Genomic DNA, 27786 nt, shown 5'->3' with positions numbered 1-27786 from the left:
AATAGAATTGGCATTTGAATGGAGTCAATGTAAAATGAAATTAGACGAAATAGTATATTTGTAAATGTAGAAATGAATTTTTTAATTTATAATTTTTATTTTATTTTTTTGCTATCACGGTCTAGTGAGTGTAGAGAGTCAGTGCGGCTAATGACACATATCGCGGACTATGGTAGCAGAAAAAATAAAAAATTATAAATTATAAATTTGTTTCTATGTTTAAATATATTTTTGCGATTAATTTTAATTATTTGATTTTATAAAATATTAACAATTAACATGGAAAACGTCCGTCTCTTAAAACATTCTATTTTTTTTTTTTTTGTAATTGTTAATTGTTAATTAATTGTCGTTAATTTTCAAATTTAATTATCAAAATTAATTGCATAAATAAGTTGGAATTTCAACTGACTCAATGCAAAAAAAATTAGTCGAAAAAGTCTATTTGTAATCGCTGGACGTAATTATTAATTTATAATATTTTTAATTTTTCTGTGGTATTACGTACTGACTCTCGTAAATGAAAAAAATAATCTAATTTTTACAATAAAAAATCACAGTTAAATCATCTCGTTTCTTTTTTACATTTACAATATTATTTTTTTCATCCACAAGTAGATTACGATTTTAAATACTCTATAAATATAAACTTGATTAATGTTATGATAAAAAAAAATTATTATTTAATCATATTTTCTGTTAATGATTTAATATTTTTACGTCATAAAATTCATTGATATAACGAGTAATTGGAATACATCAGACAGGTCTGTGGAAATTACATAAAAAGTAATGTAATATTGTAAAATAAATATATCTACTGCAATATATTTAATTGTTTTAACACTTTCATTTTATTAATTTTATTTCGAGATTTAAAAAAAATTGAATTGAAATAAAAAATAAATTAACGTCTTGATGGAATATTTAGATTGTTTTAATAATTTAAAGATGAGAAAAAAAATATCCTGATAGTTATTTAATGAATATAAATATTTTATGTACGTGAATTTGCAAATTTATAAATTAGCTTTAAATTGTAATAATAATTTTTTTAAATTATACGCTACAATTATGTGTTATTCAACACGACATGTGGATTTTCAATATTTCTTGATAGTATAAAATACACAGGCTAAAAAATATATTTAAAATAAATAAAATATTAATTTAAAAATACTTGAGTTTAGTAATTAATTTGCGAAAAATATATAAAAGTAAATGTCAAGTATTTTGACGAATTTTAAAAAAGGTTATACTGATAGCAATCTTCATCTTCTAGCTATAAAAAAATATTATATCATTCAATTAAATTATTATTTATTTATTGCTCATTTGTTGTAGAAATTTTTTCTTTAAATTGATCTATTAAAGATGCAAAAATGGAATGTTACAGTGTTAGCCAATAGCTGAAAAAACATTGGGTTGTTTTGCAATTTTATTTTGAAACAAAATTAAAATGCTGGACAAGTAACATCTGTCAATGTCACAAATATTGTGAGACTAAATGACATTGTTCACACAATAAAATTAAATATATTTTTAAATTTTTTGGGTAGGTTCAAGACGTAAAAAAGAAACATTATTTGACTAAGAAAAAAATTTAATTCAGTTAATTTTGAGCATCGTTATTATCTGTGAAATAAAAAAAATTCAATAGTTTGAATTAATTAATTCAAATTTAATTCAAATCACGTAATTGTTTTTTATTATTTTCAATTTTTCTCTGGACAAAATGCATAATTTTAAAAAAAAAATAGAAATATAATGATTGCTTTGAATAAAATAAAAAGAAAATTAAAATATTTAAAATTAATTGATATAATTAACAGAATAATTTAATATTGATATGATTAATTTATTAAAATTATAATCTTGTGAAATTTCCATTTTAAAAGTGATCATAAAAAAACTTGAAGTTTTATAAAAAAAAAAAAAAAAAAATTCCTAATAACAGCTAATAATTGAAACGATTTTTCGAAATAAAAAATTTATGAAAAAACAAATTAATTGATAAATTATAAACATAAGAGATTTTGTATTAAATTGTATTTTTTTTTTCATTTTTTTTTTACATTAATTTTTATTTACCTTGAATAATAATTATGATAAATCGAGACGCATATTTTTCTAGTTTTTCATTTATTTATTTAACAACAAACGGAAAGCTGAAAAATTCTAAAAATTTGAGAATATATAGTACGAAACCCCTTCAATATTATCCGTATTATAAATTTCCAACAAAAACGTTTGTTATTAAATAAATAAATATATCATAGTGCCACTAAATCTGGCCATGCCAGAAAGCCCCTTCTGAAAAATTATAATTCATAATTTTTTTTTCCACACAAAAAATAAAGTAAAAAAAATTAATAAATGAATAAATTATTTCCTACAATCGATACAACATAATCAAGCAGACGTAATTAAGATTAAAAATGAAAAAAAAAATTGCTGGGAAATTAAAATAATCACATGAGTGATGCAATTATATATCAAGAGCAGTGAGCCAATAAAATTCTAACTACATGTTTAGTCTTCATCAGACATTTACTTGTTATTTATATTTTTTTTAATTGTTTAAAAAAATTAAATAAAAAAATATTTTAAAAAAACGTGGATATAATCAACAAATGGATGTCGTTACAACTGTCTGGGGCCATTTGTTATTCATTCGATAAACGTTGTCGTCGATTTCTTGTGTCTGTCATTTATAATGATCGAGGTCATCATTGTTTAATATTTTTAAACTTGTTAAATATCATTATTATTATTATTATTTATAGAAAAAAAAAAACTTTGTTTTTTAATTTAAACTATAAATAAAAATTTTAAATGAAATTTAATACTGATAATTTTTTTTATTTTAAATAAACAAGTTAAAAATATATGTATATTTATAGAAATTATGTCTCAAATTGATGCTTATTTTTTGTCTCAATATTGATCATCGATACGAGAACATAAAATTATTTACATATTTTTATATATCAACAAAAGACAAATAAATAAAAATCTATAAAATGTAGGATAAAAAAAAATTAATGAATAAAATATTTATGATAAATTTAAATTAATTTGAATTTTATTCAACGAGTATTTATAGAAAAACATAGAATGCATAAATTATTTGATAACATTGAGGATATTCTAATTGATAATGTTTTTTTTTTTCTTTTATTAATTGAATTATTATATATAAAATATTTAATGCAGTGTTGAGTAAATAAGTCACTTATAATTTAACACTTATTTGAATCATTAAAAAATTTCTTTGACTTTGTAATTTACTCGGTGAATTTTGTGTTTTCAGTGACATCTTACAGAAATTCTGCTCTTATAAAAAATAAACTAATTAATTTTTTAGATATCTATAATTATTTATTAAGCCAATATTTATTATTGTAAGCAACAGCATAATGAAAAAAAAATTACATAAGTATTTAGTTGACAATTAAAAATTAATTTTTTTCATTTAAAAAATATTAAGGAAAATTGAAAATTAACACCTGTAAGCAACAAAATATTGAAAAAAAAAATAACTCACAAGCTGCAAATTATATATGCTAAAGATTATTGAAAATTTAAACTTTATTATTATAAACAAATTCAAATAATTGGTGGCACAGTCAAGTGGTGCCACTACCGGGAATAAATAAAAATATATAAAAGCTTCAAGTTCTTTCTCTATTTATTTACATTTATTTAATGGCTGCACATGTCAGAATTTCTTGACTAAAAAAAAAACATTGACTGTTTATTTTTTGTATAAATAATTATCTAATAATGCAATAAAAAAATTTATTTACTAATTAATATTAATATATTTATTTTGCATGTCTAAAGTGTGTCTTCCTGATGATTTAAAATAATTCAATTAAACAATAAAGTGTATTTGTAAATTTTGTTTACCTGTCAAGTGTTTTAGGTAAATATAAATAAATACTTTAATTAATACCTATTATAAATAAAAAAATTCTAATTATTGATTTTTCTTTTAGAAATTTAAATTAAAAAAATAAAGAATAAAAAATGCCAGACACAATGGATGATGATATGGGAATGTCTGGTCGTTTGACAAATGATGATTTTCGAAAATTACTAATGACACCAAGATCATCAGTACCATCATCAACACCATCATCATCATCAGTACCAGGTACAGCACGTGATGCTGCTGCTAAAACAGCACAAACACCAATTATTGGTAGTGGTAGTCGAGCTGAATTACGTAGAAAAAAAAAAAGTTTTTATGCAAAATTAAAAAAACAAGAAGAAGATAAAATGGCTGAATTAGCTGAAAAATATCGTGATCGTGCACGTGAACGTAGAGATGGTGGTCCTGGTGAATTTCAATCAGAAGATCCAATGAATAATACAAATGCATATCGTGCTGTTGCACCAGATGTTAAATCAGGTATGGATGCTGCTGAACGTAGACGACAAATGATACAACAATCAAAATTTTTGGGTGGTGATATGGAACATACACATTTAGTAAAAGGTCTTGATTATGCATTATTACAAAAAGTACGTAGTGAAATTGAAGCTAAAGAAACTGAATGTGAACAAGAAATGGAAAAATTGGTAAAACCAAAAGAAAAACCAAAAGAAGAAAAGCCAAAACCAGAAAAAAAAAATGATGAAACACAATTTAAAACAAAAATTGGACGTAATATACATAAAACAATAATGATTATGAAATCAAAAATCATTGAAAGAAATGAATTATTTACACCAGGTAGAATGGCATATGTCATTGAGCTAGATGATGAAAATGCTGAAGCAGATATACCAACAACTTTAATTAGAAGTAAAGCTGATGTGCCAACAATTGATACAACACCAACATTAACAACAAATGACATTGTTATTAATAAATTAGCTCAAATATTGTCATACCTGAGACAGGGTAGTCGTGGAAAGAAAACTAAAAAAACAAAAGACGGTAAAACAAGAACAGATGATGTTGATAATGATGTGCCATTAAGAAAACCACAAGATGAAAGTATTTATGGTGACATTGGTGATTACCAGCCAAATTCATCTAAAAAAGATACATCATCGGTAATAATACGTGATAAAAAAAAATCATCTTATTTTGATAAACCAGAAGTATCAATTGATGATGATAAATTAAATACACCACAATTACCAGCAATACTAACAGCAATTGCTGGTGCATCAGCAGGAGCTAAAAAAGGTGCATTATTAAATAAACTTGCTGCTGAACCAGAAGGTTATGCTGAATGTTATCCGGGTCTTGATGAAATGCAAGATGCAATTGATGATTCAGATGATGAAGTTGATTATACTAAAATGGATTTGGGAAATAAAAAAGGACCAATTGGACGATGGGATTTTGATACACCTGAAGAATACAGTGATTATATGAATAATAAAGAAGCATTACCAAAAGCAGCATTTCAATATGGTGTTAAAACAGCTGATGGTAGAAGAACAAGAAAATTTAATAAAGAAAAAAATGAAAAAGCTGAATTAGACAGAGAATGGCAAAAAATACAAAATATTATGAATAAAAGAAAACCAAGTGGTAGTGCTGGTGGAGGTGGAGGTGGTGCTGCTGGTGCTGGTGATGGTGCACCTGAATTTAAAGTACCAAGATATTAAATTATTAAATAATAATAATTTGAAAATTAAATTTTTCGATTTGATTTTAATGAAGTGTAGGAATGAATTTTTTATATATACAATAAAAAATTAATAATGAATTCATCAAGATAAATCATTTATTTAAATCAACTAATTAACAGATTTCACATAATTTAAGCTCTAATTTCTGTCAACACATAATCAATAATAATATTTATTCACTTCGTTGTTAATTAAAATTAAATTATTATTTTTCTTTATTTTGCTTTCTGCTCGTTTTTAATTTAATTTTTGTCAATTTTTTTCTTCAATTATTATTATCAACAATCGTTCAACGATTGACTTGTTTTTTTTTAAATTATTTATTAATTATATAATTCTTATTATTAATATTATTACAATTAATTAATATTATTAATTAATTGTAATATGCCCTGATTTAATTTTTGATGACACAACTATATAATTAATCACTAAAATAAATTTAAAATTTTTTAAATCATCTTTATATCTTAGGGAACAAATTTATATTTAATATTTAATTATTTATAATTAGCAAGCATAAGGAACTATATTTTATTTGGGAAAGACTCTGGATTTTAATAATTCGATTTATTAATTTTTATATCGAGTATTGGCACAACAATGGTCTACGGTTTAATTAAACCTTCAACTTACTTGTCTAATTTGACTTTCTTTTTTTTCTTTTATATTTTTTATATATCATCTAATAATTTTTTTTTTTTATTACCTTTTTGTAGGTATAAACATCTAGAATTTTACAAAGAAATTTAAAAATAATTTTTCTATTTTATTTTTACTTTTCTATGAGCATCATGAGTTCACTTGGATCTAGAATAAAGCGTTATTTGAACTCTATATATTTTTATTTGGCATTGTTATATATAATTAAGTGTGTGTGTGGTTTTTTTCTACTTGAAGTGAATAAGCATAATGCCATTTATTTTTTATTATTATTAATGGGTCAAGTGATCAGTTTTTTAAATCTTTTAATAATATACTTGTGACAATTATATTGTTTAAAGAAATGTGAGTCAATGCAACTTGAAACGTGATGGACAACCCAAAGCAGCTTTTAATTATCATTTTAATGACAACTGATACAGTAAATATTTTACTGATTATCTATTTGTTATTCAAATTTATTCATTAATATTATTAATATTTTGATTCTTGTTTTTTAAGCTCAATTTATTCACACGTAGTTATGATTGATAAATAAACCGCCAATGGCAATAATAGCCATCAAATAAAATGATGATTGAGCTATTGTTGATGTTGATGTTTTTGGTTGTCCATCAGCTGTAAAATTTCTACCGTAAATAGCAAATGTCATTAAATCACCATGTGGTTTTGTCAATGTGTATTTTAAACTTGCATGTGTTTTATTAATATGTCCATAGATAAATGAATAATCTGGTGTGTTTAATGGTTGAAGATCATTTGTCAAACTTACAGGAAGACGTAGGATATTTAATCCAATTGTAAAATTACCAGTTATTTTAATTGAATTAAATATTGTTGGTTGAATGACAATTGTATTAATATCAAAACGTTCATTGCAACTATTTTGATTATCATTTGTACATGCAATTAAACCACATACTTCAACACCTGCTGTTGCTTTTTTACCATATCCACGTACACCTTTGAAAACAGCAAATCGATATCTAGTTTAAATAAAAGAAAAAAAATATTAGTATCATTTTTTTCATAGTAATTATTTACTTGATAAATTAATGATTATAAAAACCTGTAATATTTAGCATTTGCATCTTTGATAAGAGCATCATTATGACTTGTTTTAGTTGTAAAATTACAACAAAAATCATCATCACATAGTAATAAATTTTGTGTACCATTATTTGGTTTAAATACACTTGTTTTATATGGTGCTAAATCATCTTTTAATAATTTTTGTTGTGTTACTGGTTCAGTACCATTAATTGTTGTTATTTCATTTTGTGAATAATGTATTGTTGATGTATCAATTGGATTTGATGGTTGTGATCTACGTGAATTAACAACTTTTGATATTTTAGATATAACAATTGCATTTGTACGTTTTTCTGACCATACACGACCAAGAAGACCCTCTTTACCAGCATAAATACCAGAACCACCAGAACCACTTGATGGTGAATTTAAACCAGATGACAAAAAATTAACATTATTTGCAAATGACCATGATGTTTGTATTTGGCTTGATGTTAAAAATGGTAATTCAGAAAACCAATGACTTGAATATATTATATCTGTTATTTTTTTTTCACGTAATAATTGTAATGCTGGTGTTTCATATAATATATCAAAGCATATAAATTGACCAAATGTTACATTAAAATCAGTTTTAAATATTGATAACTCTGGTCTTGATGTTTTATTCATAAATTTTTCATCAAATAAATTATATTTACGATAACGTGCTATTATTGTACCAGCACGATCAAATACAATATTTGTATTATAAAAATCATGAGTATCTTTATTTGCACCACAACGTTCACCAGTACATTTTACTTTTTCAATAATATTTATCACAACATAAAGACCATATCGATGAGCTGCACATGATATGTCCTTCACCGCCTGTATTAAAATTTTATTTTTTATTTTATTTTTAACGACAATTTAAATATAAAATAAATAAAAAACAATAACTATTGATTTTTTATTATTTTAGCTTTGTTGAGGATAAAAATATTTATTGGATTTATGTCATGCGTAACATGGTGATATTGTTGGAGACCTTGGTGTTATGACACAAAGTTATATATGGTGTCTTTTCAGGGTAACTTGTTTGTTAATTAATAGCTTTATGTTTCGATAAACAATAAACAATAATAATTAATTTAAAATTATTTAAGCTACGAGTATGGGAGTTTTTAGATTTAAAATTTGTTTTTAGTTTATTTTATTTTTGTGGTTTTTTATATTGAGGAATTTTTTTTAATTACTGGAGAATCGTTAATGAAATATGTGCGCGAGTTATTGACCTGGTTTGATAGAAAACTATCCATTATAAAGTAGATATTATTATTGTTTCTTTTTCTTTGTTTTATGAGTCATAAATTTTTATACAAATTAGGGCTTTATAGTGGATTTGTTTTTATTACCTGCATGACAGTTGATGAAGCATCGTGACATGGTACTTTTGATTCTCTTGGATCTGGAATATATGAACTTTTGGCTATTAAACCAGCAGCACCACCCGGTGGATCTGGTTCACCACTTGTCAAACCATTTTCAGGAAAAACAATAATATCAACATCCTAAATGAAATTAGAAAAAATAGACAAACAAATTTATTTAATTGTTTTAAAAAATTTACAAGAAAAAGTTTGTTATTATTTGTGGATAAAAAAAATTCAATAAATCAAATTAAAAAATTTAAAATATCAGCATTATTGAAGTATTTAAAAATAAATAAAAAAATAATAATAATAAATATAATAGTAAAAAAATATAAAACAAAATTGCAATTATTTTTCAAGAAATTATTTCGATTTTTATATAGCACTTGACATTATTTTATTTTTAAAAAGATTTTTATAATTTTTAAAAAATAATTTAAAAACTCACTTTTTCACTTGCTGTCTTTAAAAATTTAACGTAATTCTGCGCATTTTTATTTGCAATAAAGGTACCATTTCCCCCAGTTGTAACGGGATGATATTCAACTGCTGCACCGATATAGAAAGGTGAAGCTGGTGTCGAGGCCTTCAAAAAAAAAAATTAAAAAATTAAAATAACTAATGATTCTTTTTTTTTTTTTAAAAAAAAACTATTTCTCTCGCAATTTATATATAAAATTTATTTATTAAAAAATTTCTTTCAATTGATTAAAATTCAATTGATTAAATTAATTTGAATTTGATGAATTTTACATCTCAACAAGCACAGTAAAATAAAATAATTGTTTTGATGATTCGTCAACGGATTAATATTAAAAGCTATCGATTTTTTTTTAATGTACTCATCCGATATGTAGGTTTCATCGAAGCATAAACTACCCCTTTAATCAATAATTTCTAATGAACGCAAATTAAATATTTTCATTAATTAAATTCAATTGAAATTGTAATTTTTTTTTTTGATATTAATTACCTGGAGAGTTATCCTCGCTGAGAAAATCACCCCAACGATGCAAAGATAAGAAATTCCAATCGAAATCATCTTCAGCTTTCAGATAATTTTTTTTATTTAAACCTTAACAACAAAAAAAGAAAACAAAATATTATAAATATATTTTTAAATTAAATAGATAAATAAATTTTATTGCGTTTTGATTTATTTTTTATTAAGTTTGGTTGCTGGACCAACCTCACGGACGTCTAACCGTGGTATGGATCCAAAGGCTGCTGATCACTACGATTATTTAGCAACGAGTATGCGCGTTTATCTTCTCCCAACGACCCAGTGACAATGTTGGTGGCCTAGTGGCAATATTTTTTTTTTTTTTCTATCAAAAATAAAGAAAAAAAAAGGGGTTTGTTTAAATAAAAAAAAAGAAAATTGATGTCTTTGTTTTCACAGAGTCAACTAATGGTACTTTTGGTCTTAGCCATTTTTTATTCAAATACTTTCTTGACTTCTTGGACGAGTCGACATGCACAAGTATCCTCGTTAGCTATACTTAAAAATTTATTGTCAGTGGTCAATGATTATTTTGGAAAATACTTTATACTGATAAGGCAAAGATATGCTGCAATTATGGCAAATTAATTTAAAGAATTCTGATCCAGTAAATACCAGGAAGAAAAATATACAACGAGCATTAGACGATTGCGGCTTATTAAAGGCATGAAAAAAGTAAATAAATTTCAAGGTCATCAGTGATTGGTGAGTTCCAAAAGAGGTGAACATAAAATACTATATCATAATTTTATATTTAATATTTATGTGATGGACATATTGGGCCTTGTTAAGACACAAATGACAATATCCTTTTAAAATGCATCGCTTTTTTAAAAGGCATTTATTATACTTGTTCAAATCTAATCAGTAGGTTTTAAGAAAATTTGAGACTTTATGGTAATTATTTTAAAATCAAAGCGCATGAACTAAAAACTCAATCGACATGCCCGAATATTTTACGCAGTTTTACAAAGATTTTCTCCGAACTTTTTATCTGTCAATTGTAACTTTTGCGCATGTACTTATAAAAAAAAATCTTTTTTATGGGTATTAGCAATTTCCTCAATGCTTATATGTATTATTTTTTTTTTTTTATATGTATTAAAAACCTTGAGAAAATTTAATCGAAGAATTAATTTTTTACAACGTGATAATAATAAAAAATTTAAATTTAAAAAAGTTTAAATACATAAATTTAAATTTAAATATAAAAAATTGAAATGGAATTTTTTAAAATAATAGATAATAAATTTATTGAGTTTAAAAAATTATTAAAATATTGAGTGAAAAATTTCAATCAATATTTATTTGATATTTTTTTTCTCAGATGAATTTTATTTTTAAAGATTTTTGTTATTGATATAAAAATATATATTTTGAATTAATTTGAGAATTTTATTGTATACACAAATAGAGCAAGGCATTGCTCAAATTAGACCCCCACAAGTCTAGAATATTTCAAGTGGAAAATATGGTGAGCATGTTGTTATTGAATTGGAAGAGAAACGTCGCTTCTGACGTCATACAAACTTTATCGAGAATAGCAGAGATGTATTTGTCAGATCTCTACAATTTTATAAATTATTATTAATATTTATTTAATAAATATTGTGGATGACTTATCAACAAATTAGCAAAACTTGAATAAACAATTACACACAGAAATACAAAATACAAAATAAAACAACCAAAAATTATTAATTAATTACCTTGATTTTAATTTTCAATAGAACAATCAATTTATTTCTTATCGAAATTCGAAATTTCGAAATTAAACTCAAAGAAAATTTATCGAAACTTAATTTGTCTAGTTGACTTGAGTGAGTTCAAGACAATGTTAGAAAAAATAATTCAACAATTGTTTTCATCAGCTTATCTGCTCATTCATGATAACAGATAATGATAAAAAGTTACAGAGATTATTCAAAATAACTATCATCATTGTTTCTATAAGAGATTATTCTTTAAATTTTTATAGTAATAATAAAAATATCAACAGGAAAATCATTGGCATAGTAAATTAATTTTCTATAAATCAATTTTGTAAATTTGTTAAATTATTATTTAAATATTTATACAATTAATATATAACAAGTTGATAAAATTTGATTAAAAAAGTTACTGTGTATTCATATTTATTAAAATAATCATAATGTTATTGATAAGAAAATTTAAACTTTGACTTGTATGTTAAAAAAAAAATTTCAATAACCAGTTTAAACTGAAATTTCTTATCAAATAAATTGACCCAAGAATGACAAGAAAGCGTGAATATAAAATAAATCCCCTGCTGATGTATTAAATAAATAATTTGATTATAAATAAATTTTCGAAATAACGAAAAATCAAATGGAATAATTATGAATAAATATTTAAAATTTAAATAGCAAATAAAAAATTATAAAAAAAAAAAAAAAATTTCTATGAAAAAAGAGAGTATTGGGTCCTGACTCCTGACCTGCACATTAAAATGAAAAAAAAAAAAAAAAAATAGAAAATATTGATAGTAGAATATTATATAAAATAGAGCTCCCTCTTCTGTGTTGGTTCAGTAAACTTTCAGTTTGGCACATAGACACAAAACCGGTCGATAGATTAAAAACCATCGTACCTGTTACAGCCTCTCTCTCTACCTCTATGACTCTATGAAATTTCCAGCTGTATTAAATTCATTAATAACAACAATAATAATAAAGAAAGTATATTGTAAACGACACTACCACTGCAGTGTTAAATTCTAGACAAAATAATAATAAATAAAATAACATACGAGAAGTTACTGTCCAATCATTTTCAGCAATTCTCAGTGCTTCCGTCTCAAATGCTAGCTGCAAGATTTCTATCATCGTGTCAACCAAAACGTTACTTTGCCATCAACGCAGTGAGTAATATTATTATTAAATTCATTTTTTTATTAATTTTAATAAATTATTAATAATTATTTATAATTAATTATATGCTAATTTTATAATCGAAATTTATTTATTTATTTATCAAATTTTCGAAATTATAATTTTATTTATTTTCACATATTTATTATTATTTTTTTTCTATAATATTTATAGTTTATTAGCTATTAATTATTAATATTTTTATTGTTAAAAATAAATTTTTTAATATGATATATATTGTCCTTGAGTTTGATATTTATAAATAAATAAAATTTAATATTTTTAAACATGATAAGAAAATAATCAAATTAATCATTAACTTTCTCTCTCTTTTTTTATTTTAAAATTATTTATATACCAATGAAAATCAGTTTTATTAATATCCCTCTCTTTTTGCCTTTAAACTTTCTTTATAATTATTGCAAACGATTGAATTCGATGATTTTTTATCAGTCGTTTTCAAGACATCAACACTTGATCATTTACTTGACACTCTCATTCATTGATTATCATTGTTATATTGATTTTTATAATTTTTTTTTTTTTCAATTTAATTTCCATTGCAGCACTTTTGAGATACAGCTGAAGTATTATTTGCACAGTATACTTTAAATAATTAATTAGGTATGTAACAATAGTCAGTATGAATTATTTTAAAAATAACAAAACAATTATTGTAAAAAATAATTGTTTATATATTTTTTTTTAGTTTATAATTATTTACAATTTTATTTTTGTAAATTTCATTTCAATTTTGATATTGTTTAATTAAAAAATGCATATTAATAATAAATTTTTTTATAATTATTTAGTCAGCAATGGCACAGCTCAAGGTTGCTATTATTGGACAAAGTAATTTTGCTGCTGAAGTTTATAAATTACTCAAGCAAAATGGACATAAAATAACTGGTGTATTCACAATTCCTGATAAATTAAATCGTGAAGATTCATTAGGTAAGTTATTACTCAAAGATTTTATTAAAATTATTGTATCAACACGTATGACAAATGTTTAACTTTGATAAGACTTAATTAATTTCATGTCTGTTTGAAAATAAATTCAAGGATAAATAAATTATATCTTTCTTCGATTACAAATATTTTTAATAATTTAATTTGTTTATTTAGCTGCAACAGCAAAGGCTGATAATACTCCTGTCTTCAAGATCAAAGCATGGCGAAGCAAAGGTGTACCAATACCTGAAATTCTTGATTTGTATAAAAGCATAGAAGTTGATCTCAATGTGCTACCTTATTGTACCCAATTTATACCAATGGAAGTTATTGATCATCCAAAATACAAAAGTATTTGTTATCATCCTTCAATATTGCCAAGACATCGTGGTGCAAGTGCCATAAGTTGGTAAGTTTTTCACTTCATTTTGTATAACATTTAAAACTAGTTTAATAAATAAAAAAAAAATAACATTTACCTTCTCTTGAAGCTGAAGTACAGAGAGAAAGGCAAATAAATTTATCATGCTTCAACAAGCTTTCTGAATATTAATAACAAGTTTTAATAATTATTATTTTGTAGGACTCTATTTGAAGGTGATAAAGAAGCTGGTTTTACAATATTTTGGGCTGATGATGGACTTGATACTGGACCAATTTTACTACAAAAATCATGTCCAGTTAATGAAAATGATACATTAGATAGTTTGTATAATAATTTTTTGTATCCAGAAGGTATTAAATCAATGAGTGAAGCAGTTAATCTTGTTGCTGCTGGCACAGCACCAAAAATAATACAGCCAATTGAAGGAGCAACATATGATCCAATGTTGAATAAAAAAGAATTACAAAAAATTGATTGGACAAAAACAGCTGAACAAGTACATAATTTTATTCGTGGTCTTGATAGTACACCAGGTGCATGGACAATGATCAACAATGAAGAAGTACGTTTATATGGCTCAAAAATTTGGGAGTCAGATGAACCTGATGACATTGATTTGACTGTTGATATTGATGGAAGACAAGGATTCATTCATGATGATGGTTTATTAATAAAAACAATTGATAATAAATATATTAATATTGATAAAATAAAAATTGGTAATAAAACAATGAATGCAATGAAATATGGCAAAGATGATGATACAATTAATGTTGAATTTAATGAAACTGAATTGGCACAAGTTGAATTAATGAAATTAATGTGGAAAAATATTTTAAATATTGATATTAATAATGATACTGATTTTTTTGCTAGTGGAGGTGGTAGTATGGATGTTGTACGACTTGTTGAAGAAATAAAAGATGTATTTAATATAAATATACAAAATACTGATGTATTTATGGCACCAGTATTTATTGAATTTGCATCAATTGTTATTCTTGCTGGTCGAGGTACAACTGATGCTGGTATAGAAGTAAAATATGATGCAATTGAAGTACGTGCAAATAATATTGATCTTAAATTTCCTCATCAATTATTTATAAATGGTAAATTTGTAAATGGACATGGTAAACCAATACCAACAATTGATCCACATGATGAGCATGTTATATGTCATGTTGAATGTGCAACAGTTGAAGATGTTGATAAAGCTGTTAAAGCAGCTAAAAAAGCATTTGAAGATGGTGAATGGAGTAAAATAAGTGCACGTGAACGTGGTAATTTATTATATAAATTGGCTGATTTAATGGAAAAAAATAAAGAAGAATTAGCAACATTAGAAAGTATTGATTCAGGTGCTGTTTATACATTGGCATTAAAAACTCATATTGGTATGTCTATTGAAACATGGAGATATTATGCTGGTTGGTGTGATAAAATACAAGGTTCAACAATACCAATATCACATGCACGTCCAAATCGTAATTTTACATATACTAAAAAAGAACCAATTGGTGTATGTGGTCTTGTAACACCATGGAATTATCCATTAATGATGTTATCATGGAAAATGGCAGCATGTTTAGCTGCTGGTAATACTGTTGTTATGAAACCAGCTCAAGCATCACCATTAACTGCACTTAAATTTGCTGAATTAGCAGTTAAAGCTGGTATACCACCAGGTGTTATTAATATTGTACCTGGTAATGGAAGTGTAACTGGTATGGCTATTGTTAGTCATCCATTAATACGTAAACTTGGTTTTACTGGTTCAACTGAAATTGGACAAACAATTATGAAAACTTGTGCTGATAGTAATTTAAAAAAAGTATCACTTGAACTTGGTGGTAAAAGTCCGCTGGTTATATTTGATGATGCTGATATACAACAAGCTGTTAGACTTGGTATGGGTAGTGTATTTTTTAATAAAGGAGAAAATTGTATTGCAGCTGGACGTTTATTTGTTGAAGAAACAATACATGATGATTTTGTAAAACGTGTTGTTGAAGAAGTTAAAAAAATAACAATTGGTAATCCATTGGATAGAAAAACATCACATGGACCACAAAATCATAAAAATCATCTTGATAAATTACTTGAATTTGTTGATATGGGAATAAAAGAAGGTGCAACTTTAGTTTATGGTGGTAAACGTCTTGATAGACCAGGTTATTATTTTGAACCAACAATATTTACAAATGTCAAAGACAACATGTGGATTGCCAAGGAAGAATCATTTGGACCAATTATGATTATATCTAAATTTTCATCAAAAGACATTGATGGTTTAATTAAACGTGCAAATAGCACAGAATTTGGTCTTGCATCTGGTGTATTAACAAAAGACATTAGTCGTGCACTTAAATTTGCTGAAAAAATTGATGCAGGAACAGTTTTTATTAATACATACAATAAAACAGATGTTGCTGCACCATTTGGAGGATTTAAACAATCTGGATTTGGTAAAGATCTTGGACAAGAGGCACTCAATGAGTATCTAAAAACAAAAACAGTCACTATTGAATATTAAAATTGCCCACATATATCAATTATAAAATAAATTAAAAAATCAACCTGTTTACTGATAATTGCTTTTATATATGTATCCATTTTAAACGAGCAAAAAAAAAATTTCTACGATAATTTTTGTAAGAATTTTAATAAAATATTTTACAAATTTTTTAAATATTTATAACAATTTATAAGATATTTATTTATTTATGGCTACCGTTGACAAGTACGATTCCTGTCTTGATCCTCTCTCATTTTCTCTCTCTCCATTTTTTTTTTTCTCCTGATTTTTTTATTGTTTGTCGTTGTTGTAAGAAGATTTTTTGATTGATTCAATTAATTTCAATTAATTTACATTTTACGGATTACAGCAATTGTCACAAAACTCATAGATATAGGTAAACAATTAATTATTAATTATAAAAAAAATTACAGTATTAATTTAATTTGAAATTAATTTACAAGCAAGTATACTAATTGTTTTTATAAAGTCAATTTGATTCTGTTATTATTTATTTTTAGTTATGTCATATTTAATAATATCAAATATTCTTATTTTTTATTTTTTTAGGTTATTTATTCGGTAAATATCTACGTAATTTTTTTTTATAAAAAAAAAAAGCTGTTGCTTAAATTTTAGAGATATATCAAGTCACGTGAATAATAAAATTGAACAACAAAATAAAAATGGAGCAAATCAAAGTGAGTATAAATATTTCAAATGTCATTTTAAAAAAACAAAAAACAATATAATTCAATTGTTAATTAATACAATTAAAATTTTACAGGAGTTGTCAGAGTATCAAGTGTTCAAAACAGTTCTTAAACACTCATTGCTCATTATTATAATGCCAATATTATCATTTTTCTGCTCAAAAACATTCCTCCTAGATGGTAATTCAACTTTTAAAATATATTTATTAATATTTTTTGATTGTTAATAGTTCAATTATAATATTTATTTCATTATTGTTAAAGGTTTATTTGGTATGAGTCCAACATCAAGTAACGTGTATGCAGCTGTCATTGCAATAATTGTACTTCATGCTGCATTAGGTGCATTTATATACAAAGCATACTTTACTGGTAAAAAAGTACCAGCAAAAAAAGATTAATTTTTTATATTCATTATTTATTTAATTGTAATAAAACTGTCTATAAAACAGTTGACTTTATTTGATAATCTGCTTTTGTTTTGTTTTTTCATTTGGATAATTTATATTCACATTTTTATATAAATAAAATAATGAAAATCCATCAAATATGTATAAAAATAATTAAACTACTTAATTAATAAAATGTTAAAATATTAAATTTGATTTTTTATTGTGTTTTTCTATTTTATTTTTTAGTTATTATGTTATTTTTCAACGTGAAAATGATGACGATAATTTTACATTGCTAAACTCTAATAATTTATTTTTTATTCCCAAAAAAATGTTTTAAAAATTTAAATATCATCTCTCCCCATAGCCCAAAAGATAAAAAATAAATTAAAGCACAAATATTTCATAAAATTTTATTAATTTATTTTTCATTATATTTATTACAACATAAACAATGAAAAGTTGTTACACTCTATAACCACAGACAAAAAATGAAAAAAAAAAAAATAATAAATAAACAAAATTAACAATTTGAAATTATCAAAATTCAATGTAACTTTCAGTCAAACTTAAATTGCATAATAATAATTATTGTGAAGTTTTATGTTATTATAATTTCTGTGGTAAATTTTAATCTAAATTTTCTTTTGTATTTTTTTTTTAAACCAGCAATGATTATGTACACCTTTTTTTTTTTTAAATAAATACTTATTACCTCCATCAACATAAATCCCGAAATGATAATTGCAAAAAAAAATTGAATGATAATGAATTATCTATTAAATTCAAAGAGAATAATTTTCGTAAATTAATTGTAAATGCAACACAATAATTTCCATCAATTGTTGGAATGAATGATCAACTGTTGAGTTCATTTTATCGCCAGCGAAATTTATCACTTGTTTTTTGGTCACTCAATTAATTTGCATTATTTTTTACATTATTTTATAATCAACTTTGACATTTGAAAATAACAATCATTCAGGTGAAACTAGATGAAAAAAAATTATAATAAATCATCACTGGCATCGTGATTGTATATAAAAAACAAAAAAAAAAATTAAACATGTGAAAAATATGCATGGCGATAATGATACATCTCGTGAACTTAACAAATTATTTTTTGCATAAAAAAAAAAAAAAGAGGAATGAGGTAGAAATAATAATAATAAAAAAAAGAAAAAAATGATTCTACGTGAAATTAAGTAGACCCATGTAAACGACAATTATTATTATTATTATTAAATTGCCATGAAAAATTATTTCACAGAAAGAAGAATTAAACAAAGTATTAAAAATTATAATAATTATTATTTTTTTCTATGAAACATTTGAGATTAATCTGTAAATGATGGATATAATTGTTTTTTAATTTTTGATGGATTTTAAAAATTAAAATTAAGTATTTGTCAATATAATGGTGATTTTAAATGTCAAAGAATTATTTTTTTATTTTTAGTGCTTGGAAAACGTGAGTTGTTTTAATGTTTATTTAGGCAAAATTATTTATTCAACATCCATTGTTTCTTCAGCTGGTTTTTGATTGGCATTATTATTATTTTGATGATTTTTTTGATCATCTGTATTTTTATTATCTTTAGATGGCTCTTCCTTGGGTGGTTCAACCTTTGGTTTTGGTTTATTCAATATTGGAAAGACTGTACTATCAAGTGTTTGTTTTGCTGATTGAATTTCAACAAGTGTTATACTTGCAGCTTGTGTACGTGGTGTATTAACAAATACTTTACGTGCATCATCTAACCACGCTGATTTTTCTTGTATTGTTTTATTAACTAGCTTAATATCTTCATCAGTTAGATGTGAATATTTATCATCTTTACCTTGTGATACTTTAATTTGTTCAAGACCTTTTTTAGCAATTTGTAATGCACCAGCAAGTTCATTCATTGCTGGAGTTCTTCCATCATGTTCATGTTTTTTTTGTTTAATTGGTTCACCTTGTGATTTAAGATCATTCAAACGATCTTGATAAACTTGTCTGTTACAATCTTCACCTTCTTCGTATAACCAATTTTCAGTTTCATCAAGTGTTCTGCTTAGTGCTTCTTTATCACTATCAGTTATAAATGTACCAAGTTCAGAATCATCATTTATTTTTGAACGTAAATCATAAACATATTCTTCAAGTGCATTACGTGCATCAATACGTTCTTTTTCTTGACGATCTTCAGCCATCATTTTAAACTATTTAAAAATAAACAAAAAAATTAATTAAACGAAACAATAATCAATAAATTATTTATCAATAATAATATCAACGATACTTACTTCTCTTTCAATGGCAGCATCAAGTTCATGTTGTGCAAGTCCACCAGCATTAGCCTCAACTGGAAGATCAACTTGACGAACAGGTACTTTTTTTTTATTTTTTCCTTCCTCATTCTTGTCATCACCACCCTAATTATTATAAACAAAAATAAGAAAAATAAAATAAATAATATTAACTATAAAATAAGTAATAATGATTTTGTTTATGATAATTAACACATTAAAAAATAAATAAAAAATAATAATCAAATAATACAACAAAACAATTGATGCATGAACCACACCAATAAAAAATAACTAAGTAATATTTATAATAATAACAATGATAATGAAATAAAAATAAAATTATGTAAGATCACGCGTTTTGTGTGCTGATGATAAATTCGCGTTAATAAAATTAATAAGCTACCTAATGAGTATGAGAATAGGTAAAATTATTTTGCATTTACTTTACGAATAAAAAATAAAAAACGACAACAAAAAAAAATAGAAAAAAAATAAAGAGAAACACGACGTGAGACACAGCTGAAAATTACGGGACCCGTACGCATCATTCTAATTTCTAAAAAAATTCTCAGCTTTAATATTCATCAAAAAGATACAAATTAAAAAAAAACTAAATTTAAAATTTAATTATTGAAAAATAAATAACTTAAAAAGAAAAAAATTGATAGTGATAAAATGAAGTGAAAAAAAAAAAATGTGATAAATAACAAGTGAATTGAAATATAAAAAAAAAAAAAATATAAATTTATGATATATAAATGCCATCAAGATGATGATAGATTCAAGGAAGGAAAGATGTATGCGCATGGGTCCACGTAGATATTTTATGTGTCGCGTACCGAACTGAACCAAGAGCGAATCCTGGAGGAGTAGGAGGGGGCAGAGCCCTTTGTACTTCTTCCATCATCATCAGCATCTGAATCTTGACGGCCCTGTTCCGCGCGCACCTAAATCACAACAGACTTACATTGTCATGTTCCCGTTGATTTTCATATATATTTTTTTTTCTATTTTAATTAACAATTTAACTATTAAAAACAAAATTTAACAAGTCTGCGATGATTTTATGGCAACGCGCGTAATATATTTTTATTTAAATCTAAACTTTAATTATAAATAAATAATAAAAAAATATATATAATTAAAGATAAATAAATAAATTTAAAAAGAAAAAAAAAATGTACCAACCTCTGGTGCTGGTGGTTCTTTAGCTTGGGATTCTTGATCTGGTTGTGGTTGTGGATCAGTTTCCATGGTTTTTTGTTGTTTTTCTTCTTCTTCAATTTCTTGTTGTGATAATTCACGAATTTCAGACATTGATGCTGATGAAATTGTAAATATTCCATTGATATTTATTCTCAATTTAATTTTAATTTTTGATGGTTCACCATCTGGTGTTGGTTTGACATTCTTGATGTTAAATGTACCTGTAAATTTTAAACAACAATATTAATAAAATATCAACAAAAAAAAAAAAAATATAGGTATATTTATAATTTTAAATTTTTAAAATAAATGAATAAACTTACCAATAAGATCAGATGGATATGATGATGGTGTTGAACCATAAACAGCTGTTATTGTAAATGGCTCTGATCTGATTAATGACAAATTTTTTGAAAATGGAAATTGATGATTATAAGGGAATATCTCAAATTCACCTTGTTCATTAGCCATTGGTTTAAATTGTATTTTAATTGGATATGGTTGTATATCAGTTACTGAAAATTCACGTACTCTAACTGCTGGACTAAGCATAGCACATTGTAATGCACAACCACGTGCAACAGCTTCATCTTGATTTAATGTTGTTGATGTTGATTTACCAAATACATCTTCAATTAATTTTTTAATTGCTGGTATTCTACTTGAACCACCAGCAATTTCTACTGAATGTATTTCATCACTTTTTAATCCAGAATCAGCAAGACATTTTCTCAATACAATTTCAACACGTTTAAATAAATGTTGACACATTGATTCCATATCTTCACGTTTCATATCACCATGAACATCTTTTTCTTCCATAAAACATTCAATATTTAATGGTAGCTTTGTTGAATTTGCTGACATTTGTTTTTTAATTTTTTCAACTTCAGCTAATAATCTTAAATATGCTCTTGGATTTGAATGTGCATCAATTTTATAACGTGCTTGAAAATCTTTACAAAAATAATTTGCAAGAATAATATCAATATCACGTCCACCCAAATTACTATCATGTCCAGTTGCTAACATCTTTAGTTTACCTTTATGAAATGCACATACACTTACTTGAAGACTTGCATAACCACAATCAACAAATACAATATTACGTGGTGGTGCTTCTGGTGCTGGTAAATCTTGTTTATAAATACCATATGTTAATGCTGTTGCTGTTGTTTCATTAAATAAACGTAATACATTTAAACCAGCAATTTTAGCAGCATCCATCAAGGCATGTCTTTCATTTTGTGTATAATATGATGGTACAGATATAACACAATCATTAACTGCTGTTTGTAATGCTGTCTCTGATATTTCTTTCAATTTTGTAAATAACATTGCTGTTATTTGTTCTGGTGTAAATACATGTTCCTCACCCAAGTATTGTACATGAATACCAATTCCACCATCTGGTTGTTGGCTTGTCTTGTAGGGTAATGTTGCAAGTTCACTCTTAACCTGAGGATCATTGTATTTTCTACCTAATAATCTCTTGGTACCATAAACTGTATTCTTCATGTTTGTAACCATTTGATTTTTGGCAGCAACACCAAGAATACGATTTTTTCCACTGAATGCCACACATGCTCTGTAATCATTAAAACAAAACAAAAAAACATTTATTTAGTTGATTAATTATTCAAATATTAATCTACTCCAAATATTTATAATAAAATCATCATCAATTCAGCTTAAATATGAGGAAAATACATTTTTGTTTTTTTGTCAATAAAAAAAATTCTACGCCATTGATAATCTGCCAGACAAAATAAAAAAAAAAAAAAAAAAAAGATTATCTTTTTCTTTTTTTATTGTAGCATGATGTTCAAGTTTCCGATTTTGGTCAGAAATGTGATGGAATCAATATAAAATATCAGTGAATATAAAACGTAAATGTGTGGGTGAGATAGAAGTGAATTTCCATCAGATTATAACCAAAAATTTGTAAAAAGTATGATGATATTATTAACCACAAAAAAAAAAATTAAAACGACATTTTTCTTTCTCTTCCTGGATACCATCTTTTTTTTTTTTTATAAAAAAAAATAAAAAAAAGCATGTCAATGGTATGACATATCAAGCCGGTAATTGATAGACAAACTAATCAATAACAACTGAGTACAATAGTATCCAGGTCATAATTTAATTTATGTTAAAAAAAAAAAAAATTTTTTTAACTTACGGCGTGGCCCGGAGACTATAGTCGTTGGCGATGGTTTCGATGCCACCGGCCCTTGCAACAGCAACATAGCAGCTTTCATTACCAAAATCAATTCCAATCACAGACATTGCAGCCATGATTACAATTATTTATTTTTAATTAATTCAAGATAATCAAGTCACGAAATATAATTTGTATGATTAATTCAATCACACACACACAAACACCAATTACTTTTTTTTTTTACTTTTTTTCTTGTCAAAAAGTTTCTAGAAGAGTCTTGATTTGTTTAGAGTAATATTTGTAGTAATTGCTGTAAATAATAATATAAATTTATTAGGATATTTATATTTTAAAAAAATAGTTAAGTTTATTTAATAACATTTAATTTTTTTTTTTGATATATTTTACATACCGCTCGTACAACGGGCTTTACACACAAAATGTGATTATTATTTGTTGGTTGATTCAGTCGATTGTCGATGAAAAACTGACCACTCATAGAGCTGGAGCAACGCGACATCCACGCTTTGCTATTGGCTGAGAATTTGCTGGAACATTCTAGAAAATTTACAACTGTCATGGCGCTTGTATTTCCTGTTATTTAATATAGCTGTCTTTGTTTAACTTGTGTATTTAGCAATTTGTTTACCTTTTTTATTTCCAATGACAATGATAATTGAGCATGCGCGTATTGGCTGAATTTTTTTTTTAATTATTTGAATATGGTTAATTAAATTGTAAATATATGCTACAATATTAGTTATATTAAATAATTATTATTAGATTTTCTAATCATTAAAATATTTTAATTATATTGGGTTTAAATTAATTGATTAATATCTGTAGAAATAATTTAACATTTTTTTTATTTTACAGATAATTTGAGTGTTAAAAAAATTGTTTGAAAATATTTTTATATTGTTAGAAAAATACGGGCATAATTTAGTTGTAATTAATAATTTGTAGAGCGCATAATTCTAGATTTGATAGGCTCTTTAAATGGGAATTCCATGACCGTGTGGCCTAATGGATAAGGCGTCAGACTTCGAATCTGAATATTGCAGGTTCGAGTCCTGCCACGGTCGTTCAAATTTTTTTTGGATTAATTTATTAATTAACTACTAATAATAAATAATTATTTTTCTATTATTTATATTCTTCATTTTTACAAAACAAAATACCATGTTTAGCTAAAAAAAAAATTTATTTATATGATTTAAAAAAATATATACAAGTTAATAAAAATAAGACAGTATAAAAATAATAAAAAATATACTTATAATTATCAAATATCAATTTGTTTTTTTAAATGAGATGAATGAGGCAAAGCATACATAAGTTTTTTCCAAAACCTTTGATCTTTCCACTCGAGATAAGTTGTTTTTTTCATATAATGTTTCAAATCATTATCATCAAGTTTATCAACATCAGGTATATCACCATAAACAATCATAATTATTCTAGATTTATTTTCTTTTTCTGATAGCTGATATGCAGTTCTAAATTCAACAATACCCCATATGCTTTCTAAAAAATTAGCTGATAAAATAATAATTGTTCTTCTTGATGAATTAATTGATTCAACAATTTGTTGTGTTATTGATACACCAGCTTTCCAATCACGATAATGAACACATAATTTAAATGGTACTGGTCCATTTTCTAGTCTTGGAATTAATTCATCAAGAACAAAATTTGAATCTTTATGTGAGTAACTGATAAAAGCATCGTACAATTTTTCTTGATCAATGTCATTTTCAGTTATAAAATTTAAACACATGTTTCTTGAATGAAGCCATATTTTAACATCTCTCATATATTTACACAAAATAGTATAAATAATTACAAGTACCACAATACATAAACTCAATACAACATAAATATAAGCATAACTTGGACACAATTCATCAGATGTCATTGTTAAAACTGATAAATTATTAACATCACATGTTACCTTCATCATCTTGGGTATTTTATCTTTCATTTTTTCCAAAAATTTCAATAAATAAATACCATCACAATCACATTTCCATGGATTATCATGAATTGTTATTTCACTTAAATTCATTGCTACTTCGAAATGTTCCAAAGTATTTGAATCAATTGATTGAATCATATTATTATCTAATTTTAATATTTTAATTCTTCTTGACAATGATGACAATGAAATATCTGTTATGTTATTGTGTGAAAGTATCAATACTGTTGCATTTTTATAGCCATCTTCACGTGGAATTTGCTTGAGATAATTACCAGTCAAATTAATTTCCAAATAATAATCACTTGGTGGATTTATTAATGGTGATGTTGTTAAATTTTTGTATGAACAATCAATGATAAATTTATGACTGTAAGGTTCCATCCAACATTCACAAATTTCTGGACAATATTTATCATCATTATTGGCTTCATTTGATAAACATTTAAATGTTGTTGAGTTTAGAGATTTTATGTTGATGTTTTTTAAATGATTTGGTCCATTACATGCTAGATTTTTTATATCAAATTGAAATTGTATTTGATATTTAACTTTTTCAATGTAACAAAGAAGATTGTAAATATTGCAATCACATATTATTGGATTATTATCAATTGATACTGTTACTGATGTTTGTGAATCATCAAGATATTCTGTATTTCCCATGTACTGTATACCATCTGGAAATAATACTTGACTTATGTTGTTGTACTCCAAATTTATCTTCAATCCATTAGACATAAATTGAAAATCATTATTCTGTAAAAAATAATTAAAAATAATTAGTTGAAATTTAATTTATATTTTTAATTATAAAACTTACTGTTATAATGCCAAATTTGTTGTATGATAGATCAAGATGTTCTAGCTTGAGAGCTACGAACCAGTCAGGAAACATCTTATTAATATTATTATTTGCTAGATGTAATTCTTTTAATTGATTATTAAATTTAAATGGTGAAAGAATATAATCACCAAGTGTCAAATAATTATTTGATAAATTAGCTATTTCTAATTTTCCCAATCCATCAAAACTATTTGGATTAATTATTTTTAAATTATTATTTTCTATGTTTAGTATTTTTAATTGAACCAGTCCATCAAAAACACCATCCTCAATTATTTGAATTTTATTTTTTTTTAAATTTAATACTTCAAGTTTATGTTGTTTTAAAAATACACCATTTGGTAGTTCAATTAATTCATTGGACATCAAATCAAGTGTCTTTAAATTAACACAATCTTTGAATATTTTTTCAGGCAATTTTTTTAATTGATTGTTCATTATACTGAGTGACTCAAGACCAACTGTACCAGTTAGTAAATCTTCTGGTAGCCATGTAAAACCATTTCTATTCAATTCAATATTAACAAGACTTTTTAAATTGTTAAATAATTTACTTGTTAATGTTTCCATGTTAATTTTATTACCAGATAATTGAAAATGTTTTAATTTTTTATTTTTTATAAATAATTTTTGTGGTAATTCATTGAATTTATTTCCAGATAAATTTATTATTTCAAGATTTATTAATTCAACAAATATATCTTCATTGAGTAATTCTAAATTATTATTTTGAAGTCCAAGTATTTCAAGTGATTTAAGTGTATCAAATGCATGTTGTTGTATAATTTTAATGTCATTACTCCAAAGATTGAGAAATTTAATATTTTGATGTTTTCCAAATACTCCAGGATTTATTATTTCAATGTTATTCATACCAAGTTCAATAGCTTCTAAATTTGGCATTGTAAACAAATCAATTGGTAGTTTTTTTATACCATTGTTGACTAAATAAATTGTTGTTAAATTTACTAAATCATAAAATGAATCACTTGTTAAATTAACTTTAGTATTATCAAAAAAATTTAATCGTTTGATGCTTTTTAAATCTTTAAAAATTGTTCTATTTAAATTTAAATGTCCATCATGAGATCTAAATTCCAGCTTATCAAGATTTATGAGATTTAATTTGTTGATAAATTCACTGAATGATGATAATTTTGGCAAATCACATGAGTCGAATGATAATTTTTTTGTCAATTCAATGCTGTCAATTGTTTGAAAATTAAAATCAAGCCAACTTGTTGAATTATAACAGGTGATATGAATGTTATTGGCTGGTGACAGAGCAAAAGTAAAACTAGAATCAGGCCCTGATATGCAATCAAGCTCGTACATATTGTTTTTCAAATTGCAATTAATACAACCAGTTGTATTTGGACATTGTAAACAATTTGTTGATGACAAGGTGATGATTAGGACAATCCACCATTCTAGCCAATTCATTTTAGTAATGTTGTTGTTTATTCAAGCTCTGGAAAATACTAAAAGAAAAATTTTATTCATCAAAGTAATTGATCATTAATTAATTATTATTTAATTTAAATATAAAAAAATTTATTATGTATTTAATTTACATAATAATAAATGTACTTACTCGTGAAAAAAAAATGGACAAGCTTGTGTTTGATACTCCTGAGATAAATATTTACTTCATTGTTTTAATTTTAATTTAATT

At 24.7% G+C, this 27786-nt stretch overlaps 6 protein-coding genes and 1 non-coding gene across 10 annotated transcripts; 4 read left to right on the top strand and 3 right to left on the bottom strand.

Moving 5' to 3' along the window:
• Positions 1–3706: 3706 nt before the first annotated feature.
• Positions 3707–5732, top strand: LOC122848392 (protein Red). Its single transcript, XM_044146448.1, has 2 exons — positions 3707–3928; positions 4002–5732. The coding sequence occupies exon 2, from the start codon at positions 4033–4035 to the stop codon at positions 5629–5631; it is 1599 nt and encodes a 532-aa protein (XP_044002383.1). The 5' UTR covers positions 3707–3928; positions 4002–4032; the 3' UTR covers positions 5632–5732.
• Positions 5733–6305: 573 nt separating this feature from the next.
• Positions 6306–11612, bottom strand: LOC122848390 (vanin-like protein 3). Of its 2 annotated transcripts, none has more exons than XM_044146443.1 (6): positions 11481–11612; positions 9742–9843; positions 9217–9354; positions 8751–8906; positions 7388–8223; positions 6306–7304 (listed from the first exon to the last, which is right to left on the bottom strand). In XM_044146443.1, exons 2-6 carry the CDS (start codon positions 9808–9810, stop codon positions 6830–6832), a joined length of 1674 nt encoding a protein of 557 aa, XP_044002378.1. In that variant the 5' UTR covers positions 9811–9843; positions 11481–11612; the 3' UTR covers positions 6306–6829. The 2 variants fall into 2 exon arrangements, with proteins under 2 accessions (XP_044002378.1, XP_044002377.1); XM_044146442.1 differs by lacking the exon at positions 11481–11612 and adding an exon at positions 9958–10443.
• Positions 11613–12326: 714 nt separating this feature from the next.
• On the top strand, positions 12327–16699 carry LOC122848362 (cytosolic 10-formyltetrahydrofolate dehydrogenase). 2 transcript variants are annotated; one of them, XM_044146380.1, is made up of 5 exons: positions 12327–12652; positions 13229–13286; positions 13475–13616; positions 13791–14025; positions 14200–16699. In XM_044146380.1, the coding sequence occupies exons 3-5, from the start codon at positions 13481–13483 to the stop codon at positions 16532–16534; spliced, it is 2706 nt and encodes a 901-aa protein (XP_044002315.1). In that variant the 5' UTR covers positions 12327–12652; positions 13229–13286; positions 13475–13480; the 3' UTR covers positions 16535–16699. The 2 variants fall into 2 exon arrangements, with proteins under 2 accessions (XP_044002315.1, XP_044002314.1); XM_044146379.1 differs by lacking the exon at positions 13229–13286.
• An 83-nt stretch (positions 16700–16782) lies between these two features.
• On the top strand, positions 16783–17680 carry LOC122848469 (vacuolar ATPase assembly integral membrane protein VMA21 homolog). Its single transcript, XM_044146551.1, has 4 exons — positions 16783–16913; positions 17087–17217; positions 17304–17409; positions 17494–17680. Exons 2-4 carry the CDS (start codon positions 17203–17205, stop codon positions 17628–17630), a joined length of 258 nt encoding a protein of 85 aa, XP_044002486.1. The 5' UTR covers positions 16783–16913; positions 17087–17202; the 3' UTR covers positions 17631–17680.
• A 649-nt stretch (positions 17681–18329) lies between these two features.
• Positions 18330–23829, bottom strand: LOC122848369 (heat shock 70 kDa protein 4). 2 transcript variants are annotated; one of them, XM_044146412.1, is made up of 7 exons: positions 23699–23829; positions 23305–23596; positions 21446–22710; positions 21105–21343; positions 20756–20863; positions 19911–20039; positions 18330–19826 (listed from the first exon to the last, which is right to left on the bottom strand). In XM_044146412.1, the coding sequence occupies exons 2-7, from the start codon at positions 23418–23420 to the stop codon at positions 19128–19130; spliced, it is 2556 nt and encodes an 851-aa protein (XP_044002347.1). In that variant the 5' UTR covers positions 23421–23596; positions 23699–23829; the 3' UTR covers positions 18330–19127. The 2 variants fall into 2 exon arrangements, with proteins under 2 accessions (XP_044002347.1, XP_044002348.1); XM_044146413.1 differs by lacking the exon at positions 20756–20863.
• A 469-nt stretch (positions 23830–24298) lies between these two features.
• Trnar-ucg lies at positions 24299–24371 on the top strand. Its single transcript has one exon. It is a non-coding gene; the product is annotated as a tRNA-Arg (tRNA).
• A 200-nt stretch (positions 24372–24571) lies between these two features.
• Positions 24572–26681, bottom strand: LOC122849386 (toll-like receptor Tollo). The gene is made up of 4 exons (XM_044148081.1): positions 26352–26681; positions 25858–26023; positions 25540–25773; positions 24572–25359 (listed from the first exon to the last, which is right to left on the bottom strand). The coding sequence occupies exons 1-4, from the start codon at positions 26679–26681 to the stop codon at positions 24572–24574; spliced, it is 1518 nt and encodes a 505-aa protein (XP_044004016.1).
• Between the last annotated feature and the right edge of the window lie 1105 nt (positions 26682–27786).

The sequence above is a fragment of the Aphidius gifuensis genome, linkage group LG2 (assembly GCF_014905175.1).
Source record: "Aphidius gifuensis isolate YNYX2018 linkage group LG2, ASM1490517v1, whole genome shotgun sequence".
Lineage (NCBI taxonomy): Eukaryota > Metazoa > Arthropoda > Insecta > Hymenoptera > Braconidae > Aphidius > Aphidius gifuensis.
The sequence above is the reverse complement of the archived record's forward strand: the minus strand, read 5'-3'. Positions and strand labels throughout refer to the sequence as shown.